Source organism: Balaenoptera acutorostrata, chromosome 16, assembly GCF_949987535.1.
Source record: "Balaenoptera acutorostrata chromosome 16, mBalAcu1.1, whole genome shotgun sequence".
NCBI classification, from domain to species: Eukaryota; Metazoa; Chordata; class Mammalia; order Artiodactyla; family Balaenopteridae; genus Balaenoptera; species Balaenoptera acutorostrata.
In genome coordinates, this window is record NC_080079.1 from 35,433,813 (window position 1) to 35,455,012 (window position 21,200).

The window sequence follows — 21,200 nt, forward strand, 5'->3', positions numbered from 1 at the left end:
ACATCTATGCCTAGATTTTTATGGATGCATTTTCTTACCTAAATTAGCACATACAGCAGTTCTGTCTGGCACCCTGGTATTCAGTGGAAAAGGTCCTGGATTCCTGATCATCCCCCAATTGTTCAATAGGCCAACACCACTGCTTAAGATATTTATTCAAATCCTCAATTCATTTTCTCCCACCCTTCTTTTCCTTCCACTAGGTTCTCTAAATGCCGCCTGCTTGCTGATAATACACACTCACAATTTACTTCCACACCTTTCCACCAGCCAAGTTAGTGCTCATTAGGTTACAGAGTAAAGGGAGATCTGGGAATTATCATGATTGGTTCAGAGATCAAAGAACAAATCACTATTATAATATGAAGACATGAAAAAAGAACTAAACTAGACAATTCTAAAGAATATTACTTATTCCTTAAAATAAATGTATGGCCTTACTGGTACTCGTAATGTCACTAATCTGTATGTATGACATGCCACTCTTTATAAAAAAAATCATTTACTTCTATGTGATCTTAAATTAAAATTATAACTTTTTTCCAATTATTGATATAAATCCTTCTCAACAGTAAAATTTATAAACAGTTAAAGGAATATACATCTAATTTGCCTTAAATCAAAGAGTATTCAAGATCTCCCCCTAAATTAACTTGAACGTACTTAGTATGTTCACTATTTGATGCCAGAAGAAATACATTTAAGGAACTTACAATCTAATTAAGGAACAAATATATGCGTAGAAGGATCACATAAAAACAACCACACAAAACACTGAGTGCCAAGAAATGTTGGTGACCAAAGGTAATACAGAAACGTGATGATGACCATAAAAAACACAGGATGAAACAGCTGAGAAGGTTTCATGAAAAGGAAGAACTACAAATGAGATGGCAATTGGGGAATGAAAAGAATAAGGGTATCTGAAGTAAGAATAACAGCATAAACAACCTTAGAGATAGATATGAGCATATGGTCATGGACAATGATAAAACCAATGTGGTTGGAGCAGAAAGGTTTTAAAATAAAGCTAGATATTACAAACCAGTTGGGAAAGGATGGATGACAAAGGTAACCTCACTTCACAGGGTTCATTTGTGACTAAACCAGTTTATATGATTAAGTTAATTATTTTAAAAGTATATGGAAAAAAAGAGGAGGAAACATCAATAGAATAGTTTCTCACTGGCACATAAATTAACTAAGCAAGATAGGTATGGTTATCTAATAAAACAGTTGGCAGTAAAGTCTACCTTTGCAGACTCATACTGTAGGTGTTTATAGTGGATTATTAGAAAGATCTGGAAAATCATAGGCTCCTGCCTATGATCACTTTGATGAAAACTGGAGGGAAGCAGAATAGAAGAGTTCCAGAATACAGGAGTGAGAGCAATGAAACAAGCTTTAAATTGTTGTTTTTGTATTCTATATGGTGCCTTACCAATGTATTTCCATGAATGTTTTAAGGAAAGAGAACATGTCCTTAATCCAGAAGATGCTTAGAGAACCATGCTCTGGTTAATGCAAGGAATGCCTAAATTTAACAATGGAAAAAACTGCAAACTGCTTGCTTTGTCTCAGGATTAAAAGTGTCACATCCCATGTATTCTTAAACAGGAACTATACCATCAAGAAGACTAAAAATCCAGGACTTCCCTGGTGGCGCAGTGGTTAAGAATCTGCCTGCCAGTGCAGGGGACACGGGTTCCAGCCCTGGTCCGGGAAGATCCCACATGCCGTGGAGCAACGAAGCCTGTGTGCCACAACTACTGAGCCTGTGCTCTAGAGCCCGCGAGCCACAACTACTGAGCCCAAGTGCCACAACTACTGAAGCCCGCGTGCCTAGAGCCCGTGCTCTGCAACAAGAGAAGCCACCCAATGAGAAGCCTGGGGACCGCAACGAAGAGTAGCCCCCGCTCGCCGCAACTAGAGAAAAGACCCAAGGCAGCCAAAAATAAAAATAAATAAATAAATTTTAAAAATTTATTAAAAAAAAAACAAACTAAACATCCCTTTATATGTCTGTCCAGCCAAGTGGAATAGAAGTTAAAGTATCTGGATTCATCAAAGAGCTACAACAATTATGACACATTACAAAAAAGGGAAAGGGAAATAACCCACAATGAAAGCAATCATTTACTAAGCAAATATTCATGCCATGCTCTTTGTCTCTGATCTTCACAAACTCTGCAAACATAATTATTTCTGCCTTAAATAAATAAGGAAACAAAAGCCCAGAACGGTTAAACAGTCTGCCCAAGGCCTCATGGTTAAGTAGAAAGGCATGGATGCAACCTAGGCCTCAACTCTAAAATACGAGCTTTTTTGTAAATTATATCCCAATAAAAAAAAAAAAAATTAAAAAAAAAAAAAAAACACCAAAAACATCAACTTTTTTCACTGCACCATGCTGCCATATGGATAGTGTATTCTGAGAAAATTTTCCATTTCTCATTTCTAAGGAAATTATAGCCAGTACAAATAATTATGTGTTTCCTTTTTGCTAGGGTACTTTTAAGCAGCCATCAGGAGCTTTCACTAGAGATCTAAACCCCTGCCAGTGTACTCCAATGTGCCATATAAATGTTACCATCTCTCATCTTATGAACTATGGCATGTAAAGAGTTGGGAGGCATGTATGTACGTGTGGCCTGTAAAGAACTGCTACAGGAGTCTGGAGAAGGGGGGAAATACTTCTGGCTGAAATGGTCAGAAAAGCTTTATAAAAGAGGCAGAAACTAAACTGGGTCTTGAAGAGTGGGTAGAATTTTGAAAGACAAGATGCTGAAAAGAACACAGGACAGTGAGTCAATCAGTTTGGCCTGGGCAAAACATATATACTTTATGAACTCATTCTTTTTTTTTTTTTTTTTTTAATTTATTTATGGCTGTGTTGGGTCTTTGTTTCTGTGCAAGGGCTTTCTCTAGTTGTGGCAAGTGGGGTCCACTCTTCATCGCGATGCGCGGGCCTCTCATTATCGCGGCCTCTCTTGTTGCGGAGCACAGGCTCCAGACGCGCAGGCTCAGCAATTGTGGCTCACGGGCCCAGTTGCTCCGCGGCACGTGGGATCCTCCCAGACCAGGGCTCGAACCTGCGTCCCCTGCACTGGCAGGCAGACTCTCACCCACTGCGCCACCAGGGAAGCCCTATGAACTCATTCTTAAACAGAAGCAAAGCTTTAAGAAGGTAGCTGGTGCCAGCCATATACTCACTGTCTTAAGCATAATAGAGAGCACAATAAATATGATTATGGAGGGTCCTGAAGGCCAGGTTAAAGAATTTGAACTTAAGCTTAATAAGCAATTAAGAAAATACAAAAGGTTTTGAGCAAATAAATATTTGGTGCTTCAGCAAGATTATTCTAGGCACTGATATGTCATAAATAGTGAAAAGACAGACACCATGATTCAACAGTGTCTCCAATGTACTTTCCCCTTCTGGGGGAATGGGATAGGGATCAGTTCCTGTTCTCAGTGAACTTACACTTGAATGTGCATGGTGGTGGTGGTAAAGGGTATGTGTGGAAGGCTCTGAGACTTGGGATAGGTGCATTAAAAAAAAAATCACCATACAGTGTGATGTACTAAAATGAATGCATAAAGGTTCTATGGAAATACAGGAAGAAGTAACTCACTCTGCCTGAAGGAGCTGTGTAATGCTTCAAGGTGATACTTGAGCTGAATTCTAAAGATGGGTCAGAGTTAGCCAGGTGTCAAAAGGGAGGAAGTCATCTAAAGCAAAAATAAGAAGACGTACAGCAGGATATATCCAGAGGACAATGAAGTGCAGTGCAGAAGAGTATGGTTAAGGAAGGTTGGGGCTGGATTGGATTAATAGAGCTAAGCCTCTTCACCAGGGCCTTGAAAGTTTAGAATTTATCCTATAGGTGATGTAGAGACTGACAGGTTTTAAAGTATGGAAACGCCATGATAATTGTGCCTTGGCCAATTCTGGTACCACTCTGTTAAGTCAAACTGGGAAATTCTGGTACCACTCTGTAAGTCAAACTGGAAGAGAAAAACTGGAGTCAGAGAAAGAAGAATCTATAGTATCTGATAAGCAAGTGGATTTGGAGGAAAAAAGCAAAAAAGAAAAAAAAGATGTAGGTTTTATGGCTGGTAGACTAGAAGAATGGTCCTATCAAAGGCCAAAATTGGGAAGTCAAGATAAGTAAACGCCAGGGAAATAGCAGTAGTTTAGTTTTAGATACGTTAAGGCGCTAGTAATACTCTCTTTTTTTTTTTTAACTTTTGGGTGTGTTTGTTTATTTATTTATTTATTTATGGCTGTGTTGGGTCTTCGTTTCTGTGCAAGACCTCTTCTCTAGTTGCGGCAAGTGGGGGCCACTCTTCATCGCGGTGTGCGGGCCTCTCATTATCGCGGCCTCTCTTGTTACGGAGCACAGGCTCCAGACGCGCAGGCTCAGTAATTGTGGCTCACGGGCCTAGTTGCTCCGCGGCATGTGGGATCTTCCCAGACCAGGGCTCGAACCCGTGTCCCCTGCATCGGCAGGCAGATTCTCAACCACTGCGCCACCAGGGAAGCCCCATAATACTCTTTATACACAAATGGAAATGTCTACTGGGCAGCTAGAATGCAGACACTAAAATGTGGGAAAGAGGTCAGGAATAGAGACATAAATCTGGAAGTCACTCAAATAAAGGTGATAGTGAGATAGTAAGCAGGTATACTTTTCAGAGAAGAATGATAAGTGCTGAGGATTGAACCATACTTAACTGACTGAAGAGAGTAACGGTAAGGTGATACATAAGAGGGGAAAAAAGGAAAAGACAAATAGTGTGGTAGACTAGAACACAGTTTCAAGAAGTTAGGGGGTGGTGGTCACCAGTTTCATCTCCACTACATATATGTCAAGGACATGAAGACCAAGAAAAAAAGTCATTAGGTTTACCGAGTAAGAAATTATTGGTAACCTTCAGTATACTTTTAGTAGAGCTACGGACAAGAAAGGTGGATGAAAATCAAATTACAACAAGAGACAATAAGGAGAAAATAAGAATATAAATGTCACAAACAGGGAAACGGATTTAGAAAGAAAAACAATGGTAAGTTAATACAATGGATTATATATATATTCTCTTTAATTGCTGTATATCACAGAACTCAATATTTTAAAAAGTCAATTGTAGATTGATATATTTAAATTTTAGAAACAAGAACAAAACTATGAATTACATATGGTATATATAAAAGCATTAAACAAAGACTGGAAGAACATAAACCCATTTATGATAGTGGAGTGGGGATGGGGAGAAGATATGGGACTGGGGATAGTGGCCAAAGGGGACTTTATCTGTAATGTTTCCACTTTTTACATAGAGATGGAAGCAAATACAACTAATTGTTAATGTTTTTTAATTCTAGGTATTGTTCTGTAAATGTCAAAATGGGATAGTGATATGATTGGGGAAAATATGCTTCAGAGAAGGAGAAGCTGCTTTAATGGAAACTAGAGATGGTTATATAAATAAGAAGATAATATAGCATGTTCCTATCAGAACACTCTATAGCCTCTAAAAGGATGTACATGTGTGGCTGACAGCACCCTGAGAGTGGGGATTCTAATTCACTTTGCCACTGCAGGAGGCTCGTGGGGAGCAGATGATTCTCCCTGCTTTTCTTCCCATTTGACTGTTCTGGGGACGCTGGCTACATGCCTTGCCTACTCACCAGGTGCAAGTAAGTGATGCAAACAACCTCAACAAATTCCTGAGTGTTTAATGTGAGAGGGGTACACAAAAGTCAAGTTTCCAGAAGCATCTCTCACCAGGCTTTAAACCTGAGGTTCATTCCTGCGGTTTGCTACAGTAGTCTTTGTATTCTCTATACATTTAATCCTAATTTTGAGAAATAAAAGAGAAAACAAGAAAGCGTAATGGTGATAGAATAATATATAACAGACTTCTCCTTAAAAAAGTATGGCAATGAAGGGAAGGAAGAGAAACTGACCAAGATACAGAGAGCCTGATGTAAAAGGTTTGAGTTTATGAATGGTTATAATTTCAGGGCAATGATCTGTGATCTCAAATCATTCATGACACTAGAAAACCACCCACTTTCCCACCCCCTTTCTCAAACAATTTAAAAGGTTCAAATGATAAATTTATATAAAACAGTTGCTTACTGTTTATAAAAATGAAAGGCAATCAAAATATATATCTATATATACTCCTTCTATCTACAAATACTTCAATAATAAAATTTATCAAGATAAACAATTGCTAAACTAAATTTAGTTATTCACAAAGGACAAGGCAATTGAACTTCAGCTATTAATAAGTTGCTATTAATTAAAAAACCTTGAGACTAAGTGTATAAACTGAACATACCATCCATGTTATGTAAATATAATCTTCATTTTATTTGATAGTTTATGGAACACAAACCTCACTAGAATTAAAGCTCCATATGAGCATTTTTGCTTATGTTCACTACCACCATATACCGAGGACCTAGAATGGTACTGGGCAAATGCATCGATATTTATTAAGTCAATTCATTAAATACAAATGTTTAATAAGCACTAAAATATACCTAATTTTAACCTAGAAGCAAAAGAACAATATATGTTATACATATTTCCTAATCTTCTCAAGGATAGAACTTGCACTGAAGAAATAAACATAAGGGCAAGTTTCTGATCTAAATTCTATCCCTCAAAAATTGCCACCCAAAGACCAAGCTGGGGGGGAAGCCAAATTCAAAGCAAGAATTCTAGGTCCTAACAGGTTGACATATTTTAGTTTGTTGGGCCTGTCAGTATTCCTCAAATGAACCCATCAAGTACCTCTGTGTTCAATTTGCATGTAAGGCCAGCCCAGATTAAGATGATACTGTAGGGCTTCCCTGGTGGCGCAGTGGTTGAGAGTCTGCCTGCTAATGCGGGAGACACGGGTTCGAGCCCTGGTCTGGGAAGATCCCACATGCCACGGAGCAGCTGGGCCCGTGAGCCACAGCTGCTGAGCCTGCGCGTCTGGAGCCTGTGCCCCGCAACGGGAGGGGCCGCGATAGTGAAAAGGCCCGCGCACCGCGATGAAGAGCGGTCCCCGCACCGCGATGAAGAGTGGCCCCCACTTGCCGCAACTAGAGAAAGCCCTCGCACGAACCGAAGATCCAGCACAGCCAAAAATAAATAAATAAATAAATAAAATTAAAAAAAAAAAAAAAAAAAAGATGATACTGTAAATATGGAGATGCGTGTGTGTGTGGTGGGGAGGGAATTACTACATTAGTTGGTTACACTAGAATCTTAAGTACCTTCTGTGTGCCTAACATATGAATAGCATTTTATTGTTTTATAAAGTGCTTACACGTGTTCTCATTTATACAATCCTGTGAGGTAGGATATTGCCATTTTATAAATGAGGATGTAGAACCTCAGAATGTAAGTCCAAAGTCACATAGCTAGTAAGTGGCAAAATGAGAATTTTAAGATTTCTGGCCAAGCTTGTATCACTAAAATGTACTATCTCTTATCATGAAATAATCCCTTGGGATTTAGGGTAGTGGGAATTCCCTGGTGGTCCAGTGGTTAGGACTCCACACTTGCACTGCAGGGGGCCTTGATTCAATCCCTGGTCCTGGTTGGGGAACTAAGATCCCCCAGCAAGCTGTGCCGCGCGGCCAAAAAAAAAAAAGTGATTTTCAACTACAATAAACATCTGAAAAGCTTTTGAAAATATACATGCTCAGGCCCCATTCTCCAGAAATCTGTGAATTAATTGGTTGTGGGCAGAGCCAGGCATCCATCCATATTTTAAAATGCTCCCCAGGTTGATTCCAACGTGGGGCCACGTTGCAAAACACTGACTTAGATAGTAAAGATCTTTGAATGTCATCTTAAGAATCTACCTTGAGGTATGTCAAAAAGGTGCCAAAGATGAGGGAAGCCAGTATTATAGTCACCTGTTTCAGTACATGCAGCCAGAATTTCCATGTTTCTATTAGATGTTTTAAATGTCTGGCAAGCACTCCTTGGCTTTTTTACTTTTATGGAAATCTCCAAAGAGTGTATGAAAGCCAGATCAGCTTTTGGACACAAAAGCTTTTCTAAAAGTCACCTACATAAAAGTGAAAGCAGCAGGCCCTCAGAGGGAAAAAAAAATTAATTACAAAATACCCAGCACCAGAATAGGGTCTCATTTGATTGGAATTGGCAGTGGCAGAAAGTGGTCTCCTGTGGGCATATTTCAGCAGTCCTATATAATTTGCCAGTATGGTAAATTATAATTTACCTGGTAAAACCTGGTAAATTATCAAACCCCTAGACAACTGGGAAAAATGACAAAAAAGTTCATGCATTTGTTCATTTAAGAAATATTTACTGATGACCTGCTTAGTGCCAGGCTCTGCTGTAGGTTTCAAAATAATGATGTGTAAGTTTCTGCCTTCCAGGAGCTTGTAAACTACTTACATAAAAAGGGGTTAGTCAATACAACTTGACCTGAATGCTCCCCTCAAACAAGGGCTGGATTAATCACTGGGTCACCCCAACTGGAAAAAGTCAGTACCATGATTTCTATCAACTTAGATGTCTCAAAACTCTAAGCTCCTAAGGAAATGTCTGTCACTCTGGAAGAAGACGTACTCTTGAGTGACTTGTGTTCTGGGTGTGATCCCAACAGCATTTAACTGGGTATAATCTCATTTAAGGTTGGCCTTTCATTGCCAACCTTACAGTTGGACTTTTCCTCAGTACGAAGACCTGTACCACACGCTGAACTGGGTGGCAAATGGTCTACTGAGAGTTGTAGGCAACCAAACATGCATTAGCCTGTAGCATTGGCTAGGCCAGGAAGTTATGTCCTGGCTTAGGGAAAAATGTGGAGTAAGGGTCTCCAAAAACTCGTGGTAGAACCCATGGCCTAGAATTTCAACAGCAGAGGGCGGTGCAGCCGATTTCACAGAAAGAGTTTTACCGACTGGAACCCCCCCCCCCCCCACCAGGAACTTGCCCCATGATAAGATGAAACTTTCTCAGTGAACTCAACGAATGGTAAAATACGCTAAGTGCTCAGGGTTGGACTTATGGCTGTTTTCCATAACCTCTACTCTGGTCTGTCCGTTAAAGTCCCTTGCGGATACTCTTGACCTTATAGTTTGGGGTGGGGATGGGATGGGGGAGGAAGGAGGAATGAAGTCAGCCTATCAGGCTTTCCAACAGAATGCTTATCCTTGGTTTTTGGAAAGAGTGTACAAATTGGAGGGGGATCACTCCCCAGAGAATTAGTCTGTTCCTTCTTGCCAGTGACAGCGCTGATAAACACGTTACAACATAGTTTGGGGGGAGGGGAGGAGGACAGTAAGAAAAAGAAAATAATTCTCTGGGTTCACACGAACCCCTCTCACTTCGTAACGGCGTTCGGACAAAACCAGACGCCAATCCGTAACTAAGTTTCGGTTTAAGTCTACGCACCCAGGCCGCCCGCTCCGTCCTTCCCCCCCAAGTACGGACTCCAAACTTTCTGCCCCTCACTCGGCCCCCAGGCCGTGGAACTCCTCGCGGCAGGCTAGGCTCCGCTCCGAAGAGCCCCGAGGCCCGGCCCGCGTCCTCCCCCAAGGCTGCCCGTACCTGTCCAGCATCTGCTGTAGGGCTTGGTCCGGCATCTTCGTCGGAGGCGGCGCACTCGCCTCCCCAGTGGGCCCGGTCAGGGCCGGGCCCAGGGACAATAGCACTGAGAGGCGGCGGAGTAGGCCTCAGTCCGGCGGCAGCCGCGAACCCGCCACCCAGCCTCCCGGGGCGGCTCCGCGAGCCCGGCGGTGGCGGTGCGCGGCCCGCGGGCGTCGGGAGGAGGCGGTGGGGAGCGAGGAGGAGGAGCCTGGGGTAGGGAGGCGGCGATCGCGGCCCGGGTTCCTGCCCGTCGGCCCGGGGTTCCGGTCCATGGACCGCGAGCGCCGAGTTGCTGCCGGCGGAGGAGCTACCTCTGTGAGGTAAGAGTCACCGCTTCAGTGCGCGCCGGGGTCACGACGCAAGGCGGCCCAGAGCAGCCTGGGAGATGTAGTCCTCGGACCGTTCCCGCAAGAGACTGCACAGCCCGCCCCGACCACCGCCGTCGCGCCCGCCGCCGCCCGGCCGGCGCCCTCCCGTTTCCTTCCTCCAGGGGGAAAAATGTCCTGCGGGCCGCTTTCCAGGAAGCAGCGGGATGTGCCGCTCCACCGTCAGTAGCATCAAGGTCAGCCCTCCCTGCCTGTTTCTTTTCTCTCAGCTCTCGTGCTCAGGTGGGACCGAGCCAGGTGAGGGGCGGGCGGGGGGGGGGTGGCTAAAGGGCCATTTCTCGGCAGGGTCCCCAGTCGCGGCCGCGGCGTCGGGGCGGGCCGTGGCGGGGGTGGGGGTGGCAGAAGCGCCTTCTGAAGCCCTCGGCGCTGGGGCCAGCGTCTGCCGCGTCTGAACCCATTTTGGGGAGTTATGCAACCCCCGTAAGGGGTCGGATGCTCTAGTACGTGAGTTTATTCCTGAGGGGTCGGAAGGGCAGGGGCTGCCTAGACGAGATGGTTCCCACCCGAACCTCTCCGTGTATGTTTGCCCGACGTGGGGGAGAGGGGCGGGGTAGTGGGGGGAGTTTATTCCCTCCCTCTCTAGGAACCTTCTAAAATGTGCCTGGGCTTTCAAGGGCTCGCCACTAGTCTCCAAACGGAACGTGTTCGTGAATAAACAGCTCTTGCTTACTCAGCTGTGGGTCGTCAGGGGTGTTTGTTTCTCTCGCTGCTGCTGGTCGCTGTTAACCATTTCTAGTCGCCTTGACACCTCCAAGCAGGTGGATGTGTGTGTGTGTGGGGAGGGGGGGATCAAAAGGGAAAAATCAGAAATCGCTCGTTGGTTTATTCTCTGACGCTCTAGGGACAGCTTTGGCGGGAGGAAAAGAGCTGTTGGCTAACAGGAATGCGTCTTTTGGATGACCTGTGGCGTTCTCTAGTGCTGCGATTGGTAGGATGTCTGGTAGTTTTCCCCTGATTATGCCTAATTTCTGCCGCAAGAGGTTTGATTTTTCTTTAAATTAAAATGTGTTGCTTAAGCTCTTTTTTTTTTTTTTTACGTAGAATTGTACAATAAGCTCTTAATTCTCTGCTCAAAGTCTGCTTCCTGAATATATTTGAACTAGAGTGTACATCACCAGGAAGAAAAACAAAAATAACATGTGACCAGAAGTTTATTTGGCCTCCAATTTCTGAAAGATGCTTTTATGAAAAGCTTTGGGAATTTACATGACTAATTATAATTAATGCTTCACCTTTTTCTCATGAAATGAGAAGCAGGCCCCTGACAGGGGAGGGAAATAAGTAATTTAATCAGGGTGTTTGATATTTTAAATTACTATTTATTGCTACTCCTACTGGGTAAGTCTTCCCTTACTGTGTATTTATCTCTTAAGCAATTGTCAGCCACAAGGAGATTGATACATACATGCCGCTCAAAAAATAGAAGTTGATCTTAGCATATTGAAAAAAAAAAAGAATTTATATTAGCATTTTCATGAAAATTCTGTTTCCTGGCTGTGTCAAAAATCCTTTGAAATAGGAAAAAAAAATCTGTTATTCATCTTAAGAGTGATTAGCAAAAAAAAAAAAAAAAAAAAAAGCGATAAGCACCTGACCTAGTATTCCACTCCTTGGTATCTGCCTAAGAGAAATAAAAACGTATGTCTACACAAAGACTTGTATGCCAACATTCATAGCAGCATTATTCCTAATAGCCAAAAAGTGGAAACAACCCAAATATCCATCAACTGATGAATGGATAAACCAAGTGTGGTATAGTCATACAACAGAATGTGACTAGGTTATAACAAGGAATGAAGTTCTGATACATGTGACAATATGGATGAACCTTGAAAACATTATGCTAAGTGAAAGGAACCAGTCACAAAAACAACATATTGTATGATTCCATTTATATTAAATGTTAAGAATAAATTCATAGAGACAAAGTAGATTAGTGGTTGCCTAGAGCTGGAAGAGTTGGGGAGTAATGGGGAGAGAGTGCTAACGGGTATGAGGTTTCTTTTTGGGTTGATGAAAATTTCCAGAATTAGAGTGGTGATGGTTACACAACTTTGTGAATTATATTGCAATTAAAAAAATAAGATAAAACAAAATTAGATTCTGGTGGTGGTGGCACAGCTCTGTAAATATACTTAAAAAACTGAATTGTATGCTTAATATGAGTTAATTTTATAGTATGTAAATTAAATCTCAGTAAAGCTGTTAAAAAATTAGCTCCATAGAAAATATTCATAAGGACATATAAAGAGAAACAGATCAACAGATAACTGATAATTCTTTAATTTAACTTTAATTTTTTATATTTTTTAATTAGTATGGACAAAAATCATGATTGATAGAACTCATGAAATAAATTCCTTAAAATAAATTTGAAATGGGTGACACTCATAGCTTGAATTTCAGTATTGTTTGTCAACTTTGTTTTCCTTGGCTCTTGTGTTTTCAGATAAGACTTGGAATAATTGGAATTATAATTTACTTTCTGATTTTGAAGGAAAAAACTTCTTACTTACTTAGATCTTAGTCTGAGCCCCCACCCAAAATAAAAAGTTGAAATGCACTTATGCATTAATAATTTTATAATGGATTTAGAAATACCTGAGTATGGAACTGTTCTAAATATGTTAGGAAATTTAAAGTAGTATATTACTTTAATGTTCTCCCATGACACTTGTTTTGAACTGTCTGCCAAAAGGGGCCCTGGAGATATTCCAAAGAGATATATAAAGTATCCAGGTGCCTTCCAAGGAGAATTGTCAATTGCCAAATTTGGTGATAAACTGCAGGCTGAGTCCACATTGCAGGCCACAGAATATTCTTCATTAATTTATCCAGCAGACATTTCCAGAGGATTTATGATGTGCCTGGGTACTCTAGTCACAAATTAAACAATAACTACCCTTTAAGAACATACAAACTACCCACCAAGGCTTATATTAAAAAAAATTAAACCAAGGCATTTACATATGAAATACTACATAATGATACATGGAAGCATATGATTAAGTGCCAAATGAATTGGCCTAGAAATACAAAGTGAGGTAGACGTTTAGAGACTGTTATGGGCTGGTGTGTTAGAGAACTTTGTGAAACAAGGGGAATTTAGGCTCTACCTTGTAGCAATAAGAATTATGTAGGTAAAGAGGTGGAGAAGGATCTTGGGTCTGGATAAGGATGAAAAGATGTAGAGAGAGGAGTTAACCTCTGTAACTGGAACTGTGTCTCTGTTGAGTAAGAGTGAAAAATATGATTGGTTGGTTAAGTAGGGAATAGTTAAAAGGCCTTGAAGCTGTTAATTCTTTTGATAAGTATTTATTGAACAAGCAATATTTATGTGACAGGCACTAAGCTAGGTACTGGAGACACAACAATGAGAAAAACAAGCGTGGTCCCTACTTTTGTGGAGTTTACCATTTATAGTGGGAGAGAGAGAGTCACATAAATACATTTTTTAGGTTGCAAATGTAGTACATGGTGTTATGAGAGATAATAACTAGGGTTTTTACCTAGACAGGGAGGTCAGAAAAGTTTCTCAGGAAGTGTCTATTATGCTGAGAACTGAGGAAGAGCAACAGTTAATTGGACAAAGGGAGGAGGGAAGAGCATCCCAGGCCAAAGGACAGCATGTGCAAATACCCTGAGGAGGAAAGCCCTGTGATGAAGGGGAGAAATCGAAACAAAGAGAGGACCTGGGGTAAAAATGGGACCACAAAGGTCAGTCAAGTGACAGACTCTGAAGAGCTTTGTAAGCCAATTTAAGGAATTTTGCCTGTATCCTAGAATCCTGCTGGGAGGAGGACATAAGAAATGGACTCCATTATGTAGGAAACAGAGAGTTAACTTGTAGTGGTTCCCAAACCTGCTGTGAGTCAGAGAATTACCCTGGACATTCTGATCCATGTGCCTTGTAGTTGTGCCCAATTAGCTGTTTTTTTAAAAAACAAATTTCCTAAGTGATTATTAGACCAATGGTATCTCTGCAGAAATACCACAGTGGTTGAGAGCATCAACTCAAACCTACATTTGAGTCTTAGCATTGCCACGCAGGGGCTCAGCAATTTTGGGTGGGTTATTGAATCTTTTTAAGCCAAAGTTTCCTCATCTTCAGGAGGAGAATTACAGAACCTCCCTCACTGGGTTACTGGGAGGATTAAATGAGAAAATTCATTTAAATTGTTCAGGACAACGCTGGGTACATGGTTAAGAGCTCCATTGGTGTTAGCTCTTAATTATTACTAAAAGTTCTTGAGTCAAGGTGAGAGTGATTTAGGGGGATTAATTTCGCAGTGGTATGCAGGGTGGGTTGGGCACAAAGACAAGTTAGGACTGGCCTAGGTCTCAGTAACTTAGCCATGGTCTGTAACTATTTCAGAAGTTTGCTTTAACACAGCTATAAGTTCTTGAAGAGCCTTAGATTGGCTAAGTAGTTTTCAAATAGATAATGCTCCTGGGTCTCTTAAAGGACTTTTATAGGGAGACCTTGGTCCCCAGAATACATTTTACTGGCTTAGCATCTATAATGTTACTTTTTTTTTTATAAGTTTATTTATTTTATTTGTTTTTGGCTGCATTGGTCTTCGTTCCTTTCTCTAGTTGCAGTGAGCGAGGGCTACTCTTCATTGCCGTGCGAGGGCTTCTCATTGTGGTGGCTTCTCTTGTTGTGGAGCACGGGCTCTAGGCGCACGGGCTTCAGTAGTTGTGGCACGTGGGCTCAGTAGTTGTGGCTCGCAGGCTCTAGAGCGCAGGCTCAGTAGTTGTGGTGCACAGGCTTAGTTGCTTCTCGGCATGTGGGATCTTCCTGGACCAGGTCTCGAACCCCTGTCCCCTGCATTGGCAGGCGGATTCTTAACCACTGCGCCACCAGGTAAGCCCTTTAAGATTACTTTGAATTGACCTTTTCTTAATTCTGGACAGAGGCTTCACTGGCCACTTATAGAAGACAGTCTAAAACCTGTCTCTTTATCTTCATTTGCTATGCAGAGAATTGAATTTTAATAGCTTATGTCAACTCTAACGGAAAAGATATTTATAAAGGGTAAATAATTTTACCAAAAAAAGTCATCATCTACTAATTAGTCTTCTTTTCCTCATAAATATTGTGGAAGACTCATTACTTTTCATTGTCCTTGGTTAAATTCCTCTCTCCGGGTTAGGTGTCCCTGGGATAAGGCAGTGGTGTGTCAAGAGTAGGTAAAAATCACAGGATAACATGCCACATCTTCCTTCTTGTATCTTGTTTCCCGAGTATCAATTTTATGCGAAAATATATATATAAAGAATTACTTTCTTTTTTAAACAAGCGTGGATGTCAGAGCAGCAGTTCTCAAAAAGTTGTCTAACAGACTCCTAGGGCTCCCTGAGAACCTTTCCAAGAGGTATGTGAGGTCAAAGCTATTTTTATAATAATACTAAAACATTATTTGCCTCCTTCACTGCATTGGCATTTACACTGATAGCACAAGCAATGGTGGATGTAAATGCTTGTATCTTAGCACCATTAAAGGCACTGACACCAAACTGTACTAATAGTTATATAGTCTTCACTACCGCACACATAGAATAAAAACAAAAGTTCACTTAAGAATGTCCTTGATTAAGCAGTAAAACATATTCATTTATTAAATTTTGACCCTTGGTTATGCATATTTTGAATATTCTGTGTGATGAAATGGGAAATATGCACACTTCTGCTGCATCCAAAGTATGATAGTTGTCTCAGAGCAAAACACTTTACATGATTGAGCTACAAGCTGAACTAGCTGCTCATCTCACACTATTTTACCTGAAAGACTGACAATAAACATTTTAAACTTTTGTGCTGTTAAGAAAGTGAACAGACTTTCACTCATTTCAGAATGGGAGAAAATTTTTGGAAATAATATATCTGAAAAATGACCTCTGTCTAGAATATATAAAGATTTGTTGCAACTCAATAATAGAAAGGTAAAGAACCCAATTAAAATATGGACAAAGGATCTGAATAGACATTTCTCCAAAGATATACAAATGGCCAGTAAGCACCTGAAGAGATGCTCACCAACGTTAGCCATCAGGGAAATGCAAATCGAAACCGCGATGGAATACCACTTCACTCTCCCTAGGGTGGCTATAATAAAAAAGATGAATAATAAATGATAAGTGATAATAAGTGTTGGTGAGAATGTGAGGAAATTAGAGCTCTAGTACACTGCTGATGGGAAGGTAAAATGGTGGGGCCATTTTGGGAAACAGTCTGGCACTTCCTCAAAATATTAAACATAAAGTTTCCGTATGACCCAGCAGTTCTACCCCCAGATATATACCCAAGAGAAATGAAAACCTGTCTACACAAAAACTTGTACATGAATGTTCATAGCAGCATTATTCATAATAGCCACAAAGTGGAGCCACCCAAATGCTTATCAACTGATATATGGGTAGATAAAATGTGTCCATACAATGGAATATTATTCAACCATAAGGGATGAAGTACCGTTAAATGCTATAGCATGGCCAAACCTTGAAAACATTGTGCTAAGTGAAGTAAGCCAGTGCGAAAGAGAACATATTCTATGATTCCGTTTATATGAAGTGTTCAGAATAGGTAAGTCTATAGAGACAGAAAGTAGATTAGTGGTTGCCTAGGGTTGAGGGAGATGGAGTTTTGAGGAGTGACAACTAAGGTGTGCAGGGATGTGCACCTTTTTTTGAGGTGATGAAAACATTCTAAAATTGATTGTAGTGATGACTGCACAACTCTGTGAATATACTAAAAATCACTGAAGTGTACACTTTAAATGGGTGAATTATTTGGTGTTTGACTTGTATCTCCATAAAGCTGTTGTTTAAAATAACACCAGATAAAGCCTTAAAGTCCATTGTTAGTTGACTGATGTATTAACTTATGACATATCAATATAACATAGTATTATATAGCTGAGCTATTGAAACAAATGAGATATTTCTATATAGGCCATAATGAAAAGTTGCTAAAGATGTAGTGGTCATCAGTTAGGTTTTTTTTTTGTTCCACAGAAATCAACTCTAGCTAATTCAGTCCCACTAGGGGACATTTGTTGATGTCTGGAAACTTTTTTGACAGTTACACTAGCATCTGGTGGGTTGAGACCAGGGATGCTCCTGAACATACTACAATGCACAGAACAGCCCCTCACAACAAAGATGTTGTAGCTCAAGATGTCAGTAGCGCTGAGGTTGAGAAACACTGAGCTAACTTAAGCAAAAGGAAATTTATTGGAAGGAATTGGGTGAGCTCACAGGATTGAAAGTAAGGCAGGAGAACCATCTTGCAGGAACATTCCATGCTCTCATATGGGTTCAGCACTGGAATGGATAAACTCCCTCCAACTGTTTGTATTCTGCTCATGGTTCAAAATCTAAGGAGAGAGCATCTAATCAATCTTCCTTGCCACTTGGCTAAAGGAAGGCAATGTACCTTGAATGAAGGCAGTTCATCAAAAGGAAATACATTCATTAGCAAGCACTTTTGACCATATAGTTATGATTCATTTACTATCTAGGTGCTGGGGATAGAGGAGAGCAAAAGAGACAAAATGCTCTTGTGGAGCTTATATTCTTATGTTGCTAAATCAGGGCAGATCTTTAATAACTTAAAGAAGGTTGAATAGTTGCCAAACTCCAAAACCAATAAATACTACCTATATGTTAAGTGAAAAAAGCAGGGAGTAGATAGTATCTAGAGTGTTATCCAAATTATTATTTTTTTTAACTTAGCATGTGTATGTAAGGAGATTTCTAGAAAGACACATAGGAAATGTGTTTTGTTGTTGTTTTTTTAATATTACCTGTGGATGGTGAAACTGAATATGGGGAGAGAAGCCTACTTTTCATTTTATTCCCTTATGATGTTTTCATTTTCACCATGAGCATGTATTTCATAGTTAAAATTTGTAAATTAAATTTAAAAAATCATTGGTGCAAGTGAAGGATGATTAAAGGCTTTAAAAAAGTAACAATATTGGGAGTTCCCTGGTGGTCTAGTGGTTAGGATTCCGGGCTTTCACTGCCGTGGCCTGGGTTCAATCCCTGGTCGGGAACTGAGATCCCACAAACCGTGTGGCCAAAAAAAAAAAAAAAAAAGTCACAACATTATGGTGGTTCTGCTTATTATGGAAAAATGGAAGGAAAATCTGACTGGAAAGTGTGGCCTGTAATCATTCAACAAATGTTTGTTGAACACCTCCCTGCCTTAGGTCCTTTTTGGACAAGGTGGAATATAAGTAAATAAAATATCAAGCAGCAGCCATGTGTGAGGCACTCTGTGAGGTGCTGTATCTGGGAGGGGATTGACATTTGAAAAAGATCTGACAGCTGCCCTTAACGCATGCCTGTTGGCATCTGCTTATTGAACACCTAATACGTGGCATGTGCTGGGCCCTATACACACATTATCTCAAACCCTAACAATGACCTTATCAGATAGATGGCTGTGTCTCTCATGTCACAGATAAGAACTTGAACAATGGAGAGATGAAGTCATAGCAAGTAAGTGGCATAGCTGACCTTTGAATCCAGGTATATCTGACTTCACTGGAGAACAGTGTATGAATATGTGATAGTTAAATAACAAGTAAAGAAGACAGTGATTTATTGCAAGAGCAATCACAGAACTACCCATGATTAATTTCTGAAGAATTTTACAGATAGGTACCCCAGGAGCTCAGAGAAGGGTAAAGAAGTTGCTGCATATTGGAGTGGTCTGGGCAGGCTTCCTAGTGGAGGAGTGGTTTGAAGGTGGGTCTGGGCAGGCTTCCTAGTGGAGGAGTGGTTTGAATTGGGTCTCGAAGGAGGAGTATATGGATATGTAAAGAGAAGTGTCAATCTTTACTAAATGCCTGCTTGAGTCTAAAAACACTTCACCTAATCCACGTAGCCTGATTTGGGAGGTGAGGAAACAGAGGCCTCCCCTTACCCCCACCTCCTGCCAGGAATAGGCACTTAATAGGCCTTAAGTTTTGGCAATCTGATAGGTGTGAAGTGAAATTTCATTGTTATAGTCAAATGTTTACCTCTGTTTTATAGCTTCTGGGTTTTACCTCTTGGGTAAGATGAATTAATGATAGAAGAGAAAGTGTATGTAATAAACTAAAAGACCAGGATATAGTCTTTTGGGAGAATAGATATTCAGTATAAGTCAGTTTCCTCTACTAAAAGAGTTTTAGGCTTTTATGAAGGTATTATAACTAATTTGATACCCTACAGTTGAAATCTCAACTCGGTAAGTCTGAGAAAGATAACCTATTTGTTTATTCAACACAAGTTCTTGAGCTCCAACTATGTACCAGACACTGTGGGAATACTGGGGATACAAATATATGAATAATACATTGTTAGTCTGTTCTTGTCATCAGGTTGTTTACCATTTAATGGAAGAGACATATCGTCATATATTTACAATTTATGGAAATCTGAGCCAATATATCTGCACACACTCCCTGAAACCTAGGAGCCCTCCTTGAGTCATCCTTCTCCCTTACCTCATCCCCCTACCTTTCAGTCAGTCACCAAGTGTGGTCCATTTATCACCTAAATATCTCTCAAATCCATTTATTTTTTTTCCATTGCCCCCTCCCTTCACCTTCACCCCAGTCCAGTTGCCTGTCATCTCTTAACCTTGGACTACTTACTAGTCTCATAATTGGTCTCCGCACCTTTGCTTTCATCCCTCTTCAACTGATTTGACAATTGGCCTCTCCAGTTTACTCTTTCTTCCTTCGATTCACGAGTAGAATGACTTGTTAAGAAATGTAGAACTGCTCATGTTACCTGCTTGAAGTCCTTCTGTGGCCTGTTTAAATCCTGGTGAGAAGGAGCCAGTAGAAAGCATAAATTTAGCAATTTGGAGAAAAGGGGAATAATCCATGAATTATGCCTTCTAAGCTTCATGAGGGCAGGCCAGGACCATACCTGTTTTGTTCACTGTTGTATCCCCAGTGCCTTGCACAGAGCCTGGCCCTTGGCAGGTGTTCAGTAAATATTTAGTGAATTTTTAAAAGGGAGAGACACTTCTAAGGCGAGAATGAACCCTGAGATGTTTGGAAGTGGAAGTATTGATACAAACTCATGATTTTATAGATATACATACATAGATAAACACACACAGATGTGTGCATACATACGCTTTTGGCTGTATCTGCTGAGAGGGCCTAAGGCAGTTATACCCCAGAATCAATGAGTATACCTAGTGCTATCTCCAGTAGAGGGAACAAGGACTCTTTGGAGAAACTGCTAATTCTAGACTAGTAGGAAAGGAAAAGTACATGAACCTGGAACATCTGCAGTGCCAGAAAGTAGGGATGTGCTAAAAAACTGATGCGGCCATGTCAAAAGGGCCTAAGAGTCAACTTGAAAGGATCCCAATGGCCAAATCAGGGACATTTTGAGTAACATAATAAATAATGATAATGAATTATAACCTATAGAATAAAATATGAATCTGTGAGTTTATGCTGTTAAAAATAAATGAATAAATCAGGGGAGAAGGAAAAACTCTTATAGTGGCATTACAACTAATTAGAAGCGTTGATGAAAATAGCAAATCACCACTTGCAAACACCGCAGGAATAATTTATATAGGCAAGAATCATTGATGGATGCTAAAATTAGTGGGTGAAAGTATGTTGATAAACAGGATGTTCACATACTCAGAAAGTATCTTCCCAAAGATATTTAAGTAGAAAGGGAAAAATAGTAGCTTTACAGTGGAGATATCTGGCAGACACTACCTTAACCAAGTGATCAAAGTTACCATTACCACAATGGGGCATATCCACATCATGTTCCTTTTGGAATGATGCACTAAGAAGGACACAACATGACTTCTGTGGTATTATTGCCAAAAATGCATGACCTGAATTTGATCATGAGGAAACATCAGAGACACCAAAATTGAGGGACATTCTACCAGATAGCTGGCCAGTGTTCTTCAAAAGTGTCAAGGTCAGGGGACTTCCCTGGTGGTCCAGTGGTTAAGACTCCACACTTCCAATGCAGGGGGTGTGGGTTCAGTCCCTGGTCAGGGAATTAAGATCCTGCATGCTGTGCCGCGTGGCCAAAAAAAAAAAAAAAGGTGTCAGGGTCATGAAAGACAAATACTGAGGAATTGTCCCATATTAAAGGAGACTAAGGAGACATGACAACTAAATGCAATGTGTGATTC

General features: G+C 40.7%; 2 protein-coding genes across 6 annotated transcripts in view; one reads left to right on the plus strand and one right to left on the minus strand.

The window, feature by feature from the left end:
• The window catches only part of MARCHF5 (membrane associated ring-CH-type finger 5), a 54,265-nt gene extending 44,315 nt beyond the window's left edge, over positions 1–9,950 (minus strand). Inside the window, exon 1 of one of the 2 annotated variants that reach the window (XM_057530632.1) lies at positions 9,594–9,947. In XM_057530632.1, coding sequence (XP_057386615.1) covers positions 9,594–9,628 — 35 coding nt within the window. In that variant the 5' untranslated portion in view covers positions 9,629–9,947. Of the gene's footprint in view, positions 1–9,593 lie in introns of both variants that reach the window. The other variant, XM_057530633.1, reaches the window with a different exon arrangement.
• An 83-nt stretch (positions 9,951–10,033) lies between these two features.
• The window catches only part of CPEB3 (cytoplasmic polyadenylation element binding protein 3), a 184,615-nt gene continuing 173,448 nt past the window's right edge, over positions 10,034–21,200 (plus strand). For all 4 annotated transcript variants that reach the window (XM_057530627.1, XM_057530629.1, XM_057530630.1 and 1 more), the window contains exon 1: positions 10,034–10,194. The gene's annotated coding sequence lies outside the window, so the exon portion shown is untranslated. The remainder of the gene's footprint in view (positions 10,195–21,200) is intronic.